The following is a 13,749-nucleotide window of genomic DNA, read 5'->3' as shown; positions in this document are numbered from 1 at the left end:
CTTACGACTCACAAGGTGAAGGACTTTGGGCAAGTGATTTTCTTCACCCAGAGGCTCAGCTTTCCCATCTGGAAAACGGGCATAACATTATTTTTCTAAGGGAGTTTGGAAATAAGCTAATGTGAACAGGCAGCAGTGTCTAGCCTGTTGAAATTAACCACTCAACTCTGAGAAGGGAGTGGCCCACAGAAATAAAGGACAGGGGAACCTGAAGAGAGGCGGGAAGGTGGGAGTTGAACAAAGCAGGTCATTTAGGTGGAATGAAGGTGCATCCTGGGAAGTGATAGAAAATGCAAATGATGGAAGAAGGCTCTGGAAGCTGGGCACAGTAACTCAGCCTTGATGGGAGAGTCAATGAAGAGCCATTAAAGAGCTCTGGGCAATGACAAAATTGTTAACAGTGGTGATTTATGGACATAAGTCCAGTAAGACAAAAGGAATAAAGCAGGCAGGAGAGGGAGGCCAGCTAGAATTGAACCAGCTATTTTCAGTCTCCATGTGTTTTTTCTCTTCCTTAGAATAGTAAGAAGTGCACCAACTATTTGTTTAGCACTTTATACTTACAAAGTACTTAGGCAAACTTGATTGCCTTTTGAACTTGCAGCCTGTGGAATATTATAACAATGTACGGATGACAAAACTCTTAAGTTCAGAGTTAAATGATGTACCTTTATCACGTAGCCAGTGAGTGGCAGAGAGAGGATTCAAACCCTGACTCTCAAACTCAGGATCCTGAAATGGGCAGCTAAACCAACACCAAGAAAGGGGCTGCTGGGGGTCATCTGCACTGTGAGAGTCAAATCCAGTGGTAAGTATGATACAGGAAAAGACCATGGGATACGAGTCTCAGGGATTTGCACCTTTTCTTTTTCTTTGGGACTTTGGGGAAATCATTTGACCTCCTAAAGCCCAAGTTCTTTTGGGGGAGGGAATTTTCTTTGGCATGACACTTCTACGAGGAGGAATACCCAGTGGAGTAAAGTTCTAGGCCTCTCTTCTCCCTTCCTCTCCTTTCTTCCAGGTGCAGAAGCAGCCCCTGATCGACTGGTGAATTTAGGATAAGGAGCTGAGCATGCCTTGCTAGCCCCTTTCTTGCCTATCTTCCTGGGGATCTGCCAATCAGAGGAAGCCCACAGTTGTCCCTCCAGGATGCAAGTTCAACAGGTGTAGGGGAGGACTTTTGGGAAGGGCCACTGCTGTCTGAGTGGTAAAGAATGGTCTAGTCTCACTGGCTTCCAAAGCTGTGTTGTACCCGACCACCTAGTGAAGATCAGTTCTTAAAGCTGGCCTTTTAATTTCCATTGCCTGAAGCTCTGGTGGGGAAAAGAAGTAATATTCCTAATTGGTAAAAATAAAGTTGACGGCCCGGTATGGCGGCTCATGCTGGTAATGCTAGCACTTTGCAAGGCTGAGGTGGGCAGATTGCTTGAGCTTAGGAGTTCAAGACCAGCCTGGGCAACATGTTTCTACAAAAAATACAAAAACTTGCTAGGCATGGTGGCATACAGCTAGGTCCCAGCTTCTCTGGAGACTGAGGTAGGAGGATCACTGGAACCCAGGGTCCATGCTTCATTGAGTCATGATTGTCACTGCACTCCAGCCCGGGCAACATAGTGAGATCCTGTCTTAAAATAAATAAATAAAGTTGATATACAACATCACAAGTTTATTACAAATAATAAAGATAATATATATGAAGTGCCTGGCATATAGCAGGCAAGAAAAAGAGTGGTAATTATTACTGTGGGCTCACAGATTTTCTTAACCAGCCATTACATGTGGTCCACTGTTTAATTTTTAGAAACAGTGGGTCAGAACTATCCAATACTCATTACAATAAAATCTCATTAAAACACCAAGAAAGAATTCAAATTTAATGTCTTAGATACTGGCTGGCAGCAATGATTGTTTAAAATAAATAAATCATCAACAAGGGAATTTTGCTACTCTGTTTTTTTTTTTGTGGGGGGTGGTGAGGTACCAAAAGGAAATGCAATCTGACCTTTATGAACAGGTTCACAAGCACAAAAACACTGATGACTTTTCTTTTTGATTCTTTGAGAGAAGGCAGAGGAATCTCTGTTTGAAGAACCTTCAAAATAACCCTAATTCTGCCTCAAAACCATGAGGTAGCACACTGGGATGGCTACTGCAATCTGGACAACCTTTATGTTCTCACTGGGGTCATGACATTTGGGAGAAATGAGGCAAAAGAATGGGATAAAGGGATTCCTCTTAGCAATCAGAGACTGGCAAAGCTCTTTTTTTGATAACGTGTAATCTGAGTATAAAATCATTTTGAAATTCAATGTTGGCAAAGGTAAATAAACACATATATCTGCACACACAGCACCTACGGTAGCAGAATGAAATCTCGGCGTGGCCCTGGTCAGGTGCACATCTAACAGAGTCTTTTAGACTCTGAGCTCAATTATCAAACGGTTTTGTATCAGTGAGCATCACTGACCCCTCCTGCCCCGGCTCACAATACATGTACACACGCACTGACTCAAGAGACAGCATTCATTACTGGATACCATGAGGCAGCAATGAAGTTCTCACAAGTGATTAGCAAAACTTTTCTGAGCACTTCTTGTATGTGAGATGCTAGTCAGGCCCCTGGTAAACCAGGTGGGGATCTCCAGTGCCTCCTCACCTCTTTCATTATTTTGATGGCTTCCACCCGGTGCTGGGGTGGGGGATAGAGCAGCACTCGGTGGTAGAGGGACTGGAGCACGGGCTTCATGGAGTCCACAGATCCCACCAGCCGGACCAACTCGGCTGCGATGTAATAGATAGTCCGAGCCACAGGCCCGCTCAGGGCCGGCGCAGTGCAGGAGCAACCTGATCCCCGTCCATGGTCAGATACTCCCGGAGATGCAGAGTCTGATTCCAGGCTGGTACTGGTGCTGCTGCTGTGAGCAGAGGTGATGGTTTTGTCATGTATTGGATTCCCCAGGATCACGATAAGAGCAGGGCAGAGGTTTTTCCTGGGAAGACATGGAGAGAAAAGTAAGTTTCCCCACAAGCCAAATGATCAAATTTACTCTATGAGTAAACGGATACCACACAAATGACACAAAAGAGTGGGGTTCTTTACTGCTTCTTCTTTTGGCATTTTGCCCATTTTTCTAAGTCTATCATTTCTGGGTATTTCAACAATAGTTTTCCTCATAAATAAAGCTAGCATGAACAAATAAAAGAGAGGCATTAAGAGGCTGGGCGTGGTAGTTCATGCCCCTAATCCCAGCACTTTGGGAGGCCGAGGTGGGCGGATCACAAGGTAAGGAGTTAAGGAGTTTGAGACCAGTCTGCCCAACATAATGAAATCCTGCCTCTACTAAAAATACAAAAAATTGGCCGGGCATTGCGGTAGGCACCTATAACCCCAGCTCCTCGGGAGGCTGAGGCAGGAGAATCACTTGAACCCAGGAGACGGAGGTTGCAGTGAGCTGAGATCGAGCCATTGCACTCCAGCCCAGGTGACAGGAGGAGACTCTGTCTCAAAAAAAAAAAAAAAAATTAAACCATCATAAGTGAAGAAATGGTCTCAAAACGTGAAATGGCTGTTATAAATTTTCACATTACTATAACAAAATTATTTCTCATTTGCAAATTTAATTGCAAATTCCATACAGCTGTCATTTGACTTCCTTCCTGTCGATAAGCCCAGGGACCCAGAGCAACCAGCTGGCTGCCTGCAGGGCCTGCCACTTCTGGGAATCTCCGACTATGATTAAGAGACTGGTATTCCGGTAGAGATGGAGCTCGGGCTAGGAGTAAAGCTCAGTACCTCTTGCCCCCTGCATGAGTTATATGCTTTTTGAATGAGCTGAAAACACAGAAAAATCTCCTGGTTCTGACCTCTCATGATCTTATGATATAAACCGAAGAGGACCTGGAAGCGTATTTTTGCCATAATCATCATCGGATTTTCCACAGATTTTGGCCTGATGAATGTCAACAAAGCAATTTCTCTGCTTTCTTTATTATTACTATTTCTTTATTTTTATAAATAAAGAAATTTTATTTTCTTTATTATTTTGAAACAGAGTCTTGCTCTGTCACCCAGGCTGGAGTGCAGTGGCTTGATCTTGGCTTGTTGCAACCTTCACCTCACAGGTTCAAGCAATTCTCGTACCTCAGCCTTCGAAAAAGCTGGGATTACAGGAGCCGCCACCCCTCCCCAACCCCTCCCCCCCACTATCATGCCTGGCTATTTTTGTATTTTTAGTAGAGACAAGGTTTCATCTTGCTCCCCAGGCTGGTCTCGAACTCCTGGCCTCAAGCAATTTATCTGCCTCGGCCTCCCAAAGTGCTGAGATTTCAGGTGTGAGCAACCACACCTGGCCACAATTTCCCTGCTTTCTCGATAAGACATTTACACACAGATGGAAGTACAGCTGGTAGGTCATGGACTTCAGGGAGAGGGACCCAGAGAAAGAACCAGCAGCAGCCCTCAGGTCGGCGTCAGTGTCGGGGGATCGGGGTGGGTGCTCACCAGATCAGGTCCGTGAAGCCCCTGTGCAGGTTCATGGAGGAGGAGGAGCTGCTGAGCACAGACAGGATGCACTCCAGGTAGAGAAGCTGCAGCTGCTGACTGTCACTGCGGAGGAGCAGAGCCGACACAAACCCAGACGTAAGACAAGGCAAAATTAAAGAGGTGCTGTGTGGAAACACACTCAGAACAATGGTAGGCGTTACCAAAGTGCTAGTTTTTCAGGGAAGGTTAGCATTATGGGTTGAACTGTGTGTCTCCTAAAATTCACAGGTTGGAGTCCTAATCTCTAGCACCTCCGAATGTGACTTTATTTGGAGATACGTCCTTACAGAGGTGATCAAGTTACACTCAGTTCACTAGGGGGGATGCTACTCCTACGACTCTGTCCTTCCAGAAATGGAAGATTGGACACAGAGATATTGAGGGCAGACAGTGTGAAGAGACATAGGAAGAGACAGTCATCCACAGGCCAAGGAGAGAAGCCTGAGGAGATACTTCTCTCTCAGCTCTCAGGAGGAACCAACCCCACTCACGCCTTCCTCTTGAACTTACAGCTGCCAGAGCTGTAATACAATCAACTGGTGTTTAAGGTACCCAGTCTATTGCACTTTATTACAGCAAAATAATACAGTTGGGGTGATTTTTTTTTTAACTAATAAACTTTACTTTTAGAGCAGTTGGAGATTTGTAGAAAACTGACCATGAAATAGTTACCATATTGAGCCTGTTACTAAATCTTACATTGGTATAGTACATTTGCCACAATTAATAAATAAATATTTATATATTAGCTAATATCCAGAGTTTATGCCAGAAATGCTAATTTTTAATAGGTTTAATTATCTAAACCTTTCAAGAGATTGTTTGCCACATTATCTTTTAATTGCTGAACACTTTATGAACTTGCATTAGACTTTTCTTCTTTACTGAAGAAACATGATTTTTCAAAGGACAGATTATTTTGTGTCCAAGTTATTATTATAGGGTTCCTCATAAAAGAACAGAGACAGATTAAGAGAACAGACAACCTTATGGGAAACACCTTCTTAATATCCAGATTAATTTCTCTGCCAGCCTACTATAAAGTATTAAAATCCAGGTAGCTGACAAGAGTGACAGATAGGGCTAGGGAAGAATTTAATTTTCAGGGACATGTTTATTGCAAATACAGTAAATCTGTTTTTAGAGAGTTCACTCACCGACTCTCTAAAGGAAAAGGAAAGGAAAAGGAAAATCTTGCTTATAAAAATAATTTTTGTGTCTCTTTCTCCTAATTTAAAATAAATTAATGACCAAAGGAAGTCTAGTATCTTTAACAGTTCAAGTAACTCCCAGGAGAAGGGGGTGGAAGGAACAGTAAGGCTCATGACAGGCCAACTAGACACTTGAAGAGATAGGAAGGAAGCAAAGAAAAGTTAACGGTAGACAGTGCCAAGGCCAGAGATTACATCCATACAGTTGCCAAACTGAGACTGTAAGACAGAGGATAGTAAGAGGGGTGGACTCTCCATTTATGCGCCATTAAATACCCTGACATTGATACTATGCTCTAAAAACCGTTGTCAAAATTCTTCCATGGCCTGTGCACTAAAAATACTGTTTTTATTTTCTTTTAAGGTATACAGAACTAAACAAAGACAAGGGACAGAGAGAGTCTGTAGCCCTTTATAGAAAAAGGTTCCTGACCCATATTCTAAATCTTCCTTGTCCAAAGAGAGCTGTATAATAATTAAATAATGTTATTATGCTATAGAAGGGAAGGCCATTTCTATTTGGATATACTCTGTCTACCATACCCTGTGAGTGGAAGAAGAGGGTGGAAGAAGAGAAGGGGAAAGCCTGAGTCTTCACAAAAATTATCACTATTTGCCAAGAGGAAGGTGATGGATGGAGGAAGAGTAAGAAATGATGAGCCATTCTTGGGCCAAGTAAAGGAACTCACATTTCTAGGCTTCTTGTCCTACAAGCTTCCCTATGCTTTTGATCAAGATGTAGCTCTCGACAGGAAACAGCAGGTTTCTTCACTCTTATGGAACTGGACAGACATATAAGCAAGGAGACAAAGCACTGGTGGGAAGGGCTGTGAATGAATACCTTAACACAAGGCTCTATGAGACCACACAGCAGGAGCACCTTCTTAGAAAGCATTTCCATAGGAAATGAAGTTTCAGGAGGAGACTGTGGCATGGAGAAGCAGAGGAAGAGGTGTGACAAAATGTGGGGGTGGAGGAGGAAGGGATTTTGGGCTGGGAGGTTTGTGGCTAAAGCACAGAGTGAGAGCCTGAGAGGTGGACAGAGGCCCGATCAAGCAGGGTTCTGCAGGCCATGCTAAGATGTCTGGACTTTATTTGCAGGTACAAGAGTGACATGAGCAGATTTGTGTTTCAGAATGCTTAATGTTTGCTTTTTGAGAAATTGAGTGGAGATGACAGTTCAGAGGGCCGTGGCATCAACTGTAAGCCATATCTGAAAAATCCCTTCTGGAAGGATTGCCTTCACTGCAGTCTCAGTTAACCATTTTGACCAATCACTTGACCCATTATTAAGAAGAAAAATTATGAAATGCTCCAATTCAAAAATTTCTCTTTTTCTTTCAAACTGTCAGTCTAGCACCATAAAACTAAAGCAACTATAGACAGTAAACGCTGTCAATTTCTGAAATCATTGGAAATAAGTCCACAGAAAAGCTATGAGTCATCAAGCCATTGGCAAAGTGTGCCACAGTGAATATCACAACCCCCAGGGAATCAGACTCGCTGACAGGGAACGCATTGCCAAGGTAACTGGCCTAAGAGTCTCCTTGGAGACTGATCGCAGCAGCTTTTCCGTGGGTTGCGGCAGTCTGGAAAATAGGTGATCGTGGCCATGCATGAGTCACATCATTCAAGGAGCTGTTTAAAACGTAAGCACCTTCCACTAGATGCACACACACACACACACATGCACACTGTATATGCCTGTAATAGCTGTCCCTACATGAACACATAAGAAGAATGCGTATGGCAAAAGATAGCCTAGAAACCGGCCATATCCTTCAGAACACCCGAGGGAAAAACCTGTCTACTTAGGAGGGCTGTAAGTCACTTTTCACGGCTGGCAGGCTGAGTCTCTTCTGGTCTCATTCTTTGCTCATCGCTGGATTTCTTCCCAGGTACATGATCTGTAGAGAACAACACTCAGGCATGGGCCCACGGGCCATGAAGGCAAAGCAGCCACCCTTCCTGGCAAGGCTACTGGGAGGGCAACCTGGCACGTTTTCTATCTCTGGAGTTCTTAGTGTTTCATTTTGTTTTGAACCATACTGACTTTGCCTCCCTTAGAAATAGATTTGAATTTAGATAAAAAAAAGGAGAGAAGAAATTAATTGTGTAAGGAGTGAAATGGAATTCAGACAGACAGTAGGAATGCTTCGGTGGGCCTCATCAATTCCAAGCCTGCGTTGGTATAGATTTCGCTCTAACATTCTGTTCTAGGAGGAGAGGGAAGCAGGGAAAGAGTGGTGGGAAACAGGCAGAGAATAAGTGTCGTTCTAAGCCCAATTATCCTTCCAGAAATTCTTGGATTTAAAAAGCATCATGTAACTTAACTTGCCTAATATAGGACTCTATTAATACCACATCTCCAAGGCATGCGAGGGAGTGTTCTGAGTACCTGAATACATTTTCTGAATCCTCCCAAGAGACCAAGCATATCATGAACACATACCTCTACAGAGCTAAAGCCCCATGAGGCAGTGATTTTGGAAATGGCTGTTGAGGGTAAATACTGATCCTGGTGTGATTTCCGAGAAAGAACCTATTCAGAGAGTAGAAGAGGCATCAATCTAGCTAATAGAAATAAAGGAATTACGGTAGCAAAATCAGAAGAAATGGCACATACGTGAAAACTTAGCAAGGAGAATGAACAGAAGCTGGTCTCTGGTGAGAGCAGCCAGGGCAAGGAATTATCTTACCAGGTAGACATAAAGGCCTTCCCTTACAGCTACGTCAAGCATCCTGTGCCCCCAGCATCTTTAGCAGAAGTCCCCCATCTTAGGGTAATGGAGTCATGATGGCAAATACCAAAATCAAACAAAGCAATCAATTTATAAAGGCAGAACTGTGACCAGGGGAATTGTGTTGGAAAATCAAGCAAGACTATGAGAATCCTATAAAACCATTAAGCTCCAAAATAACATGCCTAAAGCCATCTTTGATTCAATGTACAATGAGAAATCCTAGAAAAATGTGCATGTGAATAATTTTCTCCATTTGAAACCTGTTCTCAAACTCCTGACCTCAAGTAATCTGCACACCTGGGTCCCAAAGTGCTGGGATTACAGGCATGAACCACCAGGAGACCAGCCTAGCCAACATAGTGAAACCCTGTCTCTACCTAAAATGTAAAAAATTAGCCAGGTGTGGTGGTGTGCACCTGTAATCCCAGCTACTCGGGAGGCTCAGGCAGGAGAATTGCTTGAACCCGGGAGGCAGAGGTTGCAGTGAGCTGTGATCGCGCCACTGCACTCTAGCCTGGGTAAGAGTGAGGCTCTGTCTCAAACCCACCCCTCAAAAAAAAAAAAAAAAACAAAACCCCACAAAAACAAAACAATTATTCTCAAGTCATATGGCTAAGAAATGCTGTGTTTTTCAGTAACTGAAATTTACAACCTCTAGTTTCTAATATGTGCTGTGCGTGTGTGCATTTGCAATGTTTGTACAATGCATTTTCCTAACAACCTACAGTCAAATTTCTGATGTACACAGCCTAGTGTTCCGAACTGCATGACAACTAGAAATAGCAGCAACTATTCTAAAAGCAAACAAACCAGTTTAGAGCAAATGTATGTCAAATATTTACTACACACTAGACACTGCACAATTAAAAATAATTCCACTTACAGCAATATTTCCTAGATTTAAAAACAGAATGCTTGTAATAATTACATTATAGGCATAACCTTAAACTCTCTCAGGTAAACCAGGTCATATGGTTGCTCTACAGATGAAGGGGATTCCTTGAGCTGATGGGTGCTCCTGGGTGGCTGGAGCCATCCAAGTTTAAAGAACGATGAACTTGAACTCCATAACACCAGGCACTCACTGTACCTAGTCTAAGACTCTTTTCTGACTTAGGTTTTAAGTTTATCCTTGATGGGCCTATAGACTCATTCTGCCTTATCCTGCTGGCTAGGATTTTATTTATTTATTTTGAGACAGAGTTTTGCTCTTGTTGCCTAGGCTGGAGGGCAATGGCGTAATCTCAGCTCACTGCAACCTCTGCCTCCTAGGTTCAAGTGATTCTCCTGTCTCAGCCTCCCTAGTAGCTGGGATTACAGGTGCCCAACACCATGCCTAGCTAATTTTTTTTGTAATTTTAGTAGAGACAGGATTTCGCCCTGTTGGCCAGGCTGGTCTCAAACTCCTGACTTCTGGCTAGGTTTTAATTACTAACTGGCATAACTACTGTGAGCCTCTCCCATGTTTCTAGCACTTAGAACACTATTCAGGAAAAAAAGAGTTTAGCTAATTAGTTTCCCTTGCTTGTGAAGTAACAAATACAGTCTTCGTATTCTTTATAGTTCTGGTGGTCTTTGTTCTATTCCCTGCCAATACTAAGACCTGGGGGGTGGGGCAGGGGTTGGGGAGAAGCATCTCTGACAGCTGGCAGTACCTGGCTGCCACCAGTTAGGTTGTGGTGTCCTCTGGTGAACACAAACAAGTTCCCAGGTATTAACATCAGATGAGGACTCACCATGACTGCGCTAAACAGGATGAAGCCAGTCAATGACCATGCCTCAACAGTCTTTTTTAAAAGGGCTCAGTATGACCACGAAAATGAACAAACGTGCCTCTCCCTTAAGTGACTCTCACTTCCTCTTCTCTGACAGCTCTAGCTCCCATCTGTTCGTCCTGTCTGCTAGAAAAAATTAAGATGGCCAATGCTAGAATTGCCCCTACTTTCTGACAGCACCCACTTTGAACAGAACGCTCAATTTTTAACCCGCTCGAAATCACCTAACTCATGCTAAAATCCTAGGATGACCCCTCTGAACACCCTTTTACTGACTGTCCTGTGGTTACGCTCCCTCATATAAGAAGTTAATAAAATGAATCTTGTTAACTTCAGGCGTTCCTGGAGCTCTTTGGCTGATGTGCATTGGCAGTCTTTTAAGTGAATTTTCTCATTCAATCTTCCAAAAACACGAATGTGTTTTACATTACTAATATCACATTCCATACAATATTACAGTAATTATAATAGTCTATTAATTATTTTATAGGGTACACAAGCTTAGGGTTGTTCAGATCTTTGGAGTCACATGCCAGTAAGGGACAGAGCATGGGTTTTAACCCAGGTAATCCAACCAGGATAATGTAGTTGAGCCAATAGTGATTAAATACCACTGGTAATTGGGTCTTAGGAGAAAATGTGCCAATAGAAACATATTCCAGCTCTGCTATACCAGCTGCCTGTATTATGATGGAGGCGAACTGGATGGGGCCGGGGAGGAATTAGCATTAGAAGAGATCAGACCTCTGGTCACTGATGGGTAGAGTGAACACATGACCTATCCAAACCAGAACACCTTTGAGAGTAAAGGAGGGTAATTATAATTATTACACAAAAGATATCATCTGGGACTGTCCCAAGCAAATGGGTGGCATGGGGCTTTACATATGGGGGCTGCTGCACTTGGTGCTAGACCCCTCAGTTATGATGGTAATCTGAGTGCCAGCTCCATTGTTCCAACACTCCATGGTCAGGAAAGATGGGGACCTAAGCAGGGTACAGCAGCACTATTTACATCCATCTGCTGTAAGACTCAGCACTCCTGAGCTGGGGGAAGCCCAAACCTGCTGCCTGCCTAGTCTGCCAGGGTCCAGGGATGGGAGAAATTTGAAGGTGGGGGTAGGGGAAAAGTTAAGTGCTATTTCTTTTTGGTTTATGCTATCCATATATTAAATAGGCCTTTTCATTTTTAAAAATAAATTTTATGGTGCATATTTAAGGTTTACAACATGATGTAATAGGATTTATATATATAGTAAAATGGTTACTTTAGTGAAACAAATTAACATATCCATCATCTCACAGAGTTACTCACTCCCTCCCACTATCCATCCACATCCCAGTGGATTTAGCAAAAATCCTGAACGCAATACACTATTAATAACCATATTCCCCAAGTTGTATATCTGAATCTTTATTTATTCAACCTACACATTTGCTACTTTGAATCCTTTGCCTTCTATCTCCCTATTTGCCCTCCCCCACCCCAACCCTGGTACCACCATTTTATTCTCTATTTGACCTTGAAGTGCCTGAACAAAGAGAGCTTACTTTGGTCAAAATATAGAAATGACTTACAAGAACAACAGAAGAATTGATGAAGAAACCATTTGGTAACAACTTTTAAGAGTAATTCTAAGCTTAGCTTAAAAATAATCCTAAGTTTCTGAGAAACTGAAAGCAAAACAAACAACACAATGAGTTTCTGCAATGTTTCCAGCAAAGTGAGAGAACTCATTCTTGCCTATAACTAGACTATTTCTCCCAACTCATTACTGCATTTAAAATTCAACGAGTTTTCTGCATTATCAGATATCCTAGTTACCAATGAATGATAATTTAATGTCTTTCATAATTCAAAGGGTACTTCTGATTCGTACTGTGTTGTAGAATTTTGCAATTCATGACATATGTAGCTGGTAGAGACTTTTCATCCCATGTTGAAAGTCTGGCATTTTATGATTTGGCTTTACTACACATACATAGGTTGTCTTGTTAACTGACTGCATGGAAAACTGGAGCAGCAGACATCACCTAAGTGAACTCATACATTGATTAAGCTGATATGCAAAAAAAGTTAAAGAGTAACATGGTCTTCTTAAAGGCAGGTGTGTGAGCTCATAGGCTCTGGAATGGTAGAAGAAATAGAGAAAGATTATACAGTCCAATGCTGTCATTTGACAGAGGAAGAAAGGGCAGCAGAGTTTGATGAGAAGAGTCATGCACCAGGACACAGCTGAGATCTGACCGAGATAGGACTGGCTCTCACACCAACTAGCACTCAGCCCAAGATTCTTCCCACTCGGCTCCATGCTCCAGGAAGGAACTGTTCTCTGTAAGGTATTGTTTCCCCATTGTCACATCAGAAAATGACGTACTCTAGAAATGGTATGTGGTAATTTAAATTGCCCCAAATCTCAGAATATATTATTTAAGGGTAAATACCAGTGTTGAAGGCGGTGGGGTGGAGAGGGCTCCTAAAATCTTATAATCTGTCATCTGAAGTGACACTGTAGACAAAGGTTATTTCAGAAGTAGACGACTGGTAAGAAAAAGTGGCAATGGTCATGGCACTTACTTGATGGCAGCTTGCAGCTTCTCACACAGGATGGTGAGTACAGAGACAACATCATCACAGAGGGACTCCACCGTGGACCCTTCAAAACAGAGGAGGTTACAGGCATGTGACATCAACAGGAGGCACGACAAGCTCCCTGAACTGTCCTTCCCATCTCCCACTTTAGATGGCTTTCCAGACTGAAAAGATGATTTTCAGATGTGGAGAAGCCCTGAGGCCACCAAAGTGAGGATCACGGAAAAGACAGGAATTAAGTCTAATTATTCTCTCTAAAGCAAAACGTTCAAAAGATAGTCCAGAAAGAAAATCACAGATTATTTATTATCGATAAAATTATCTCGCACTTAACAAAGGGAAATTCAGTAATTTCAAAAAACATCACAATGGACAGCAATTTTCTTAATATTTAGGCTAATGGACTATGCATGTATTCCTTATTCTGATCCTTGAATTTCTGGGTCTTCTGAGCTGATTGGAGTTGTATCCCAGAGAGATAAAATAAAGCAGCATGGGAAAAGATGGGCTTTGGAATTAAGAAATCAGAAAAAAAGGGGCAAAATAATTTAGCCACCATCTTTACCTGCTTTATTTGTTCAGCATCTGCAGGGCACATGGTCTTTGTTGATACTGAAGCAACAGAAAAATAAAATTTCTCTCCAAATGTGGTCTAGTTTCCAGAAACTAGAACCAAAACTCCCACAGAAGGATAGTGGGAAAAAGGCTGAAATTTGAAATCTGTTCAACTACACATCAACAACTTGCTGACTGTGTGAGCTTGAGTAAACTTCAGGATTTTTTCTGGTAGAAATGGGATAAACAATACCAATCTCACAGAATTGTCAGGCTACATGAAATAGCACGTGGGAACACTTCTTTTCTAAAATAAAAACTTGTAAAG

General features: G+C 42.5%; 1 protein-coding gene across 4 annotated transcripts in view; it reads right to left on the bottom strand.

Moving 5' to 3' along the window:
• The window catches only part of ARFGEF3 (ARFGEF family member 3), a 182,280-nt gene that overhangs the window by 85,396 nt on the left and 83,135 nt on the right, over window positions 1–13,749 (bottom strand). For all 4 annotated transcript variants that reach the window (XM_035296841.3, XM_078370168.1, XM_035296844.3 and 1 more), the window contains 3 exons: window positions 12,852–12,930; window positions 4,502–4,606; window positions 2,657–2,990 (listed from right to left, as the gene is read on the bottom strand). In XM_035296841.3, coding sequence (XP_035152732.2) covers window positions 2,657–2,990; window positions 4,502–4,606; window positions 12,852–12,930 — 518 coding nt within the window. The remainder of the gene's footprint in view (window positions 1–2,656; window positions 2,991–4,501; window positions 4,607–12,851; window positions 12,931–13,749) is intronic.

This window comes from Callithrix jacchus, chromosome 4 (genome assembly GCF_049354715.1).
Source record: "Callithrix jacchus isolate 240 chromosome 4, calJac240_pri, whole genome shotgun sequence".
Taxonomy (NCBI): Eukaryota; Metazoa; Chordata; class Mammalia; order Primates; family Cebidae; genus Callithrix; species Callithrix jacchus.
The sequence above is the reverse complement of the archived record's forward strand: the minus strand, read 5'-3'. Positions and strand labels throughout refer to the sequence as shown.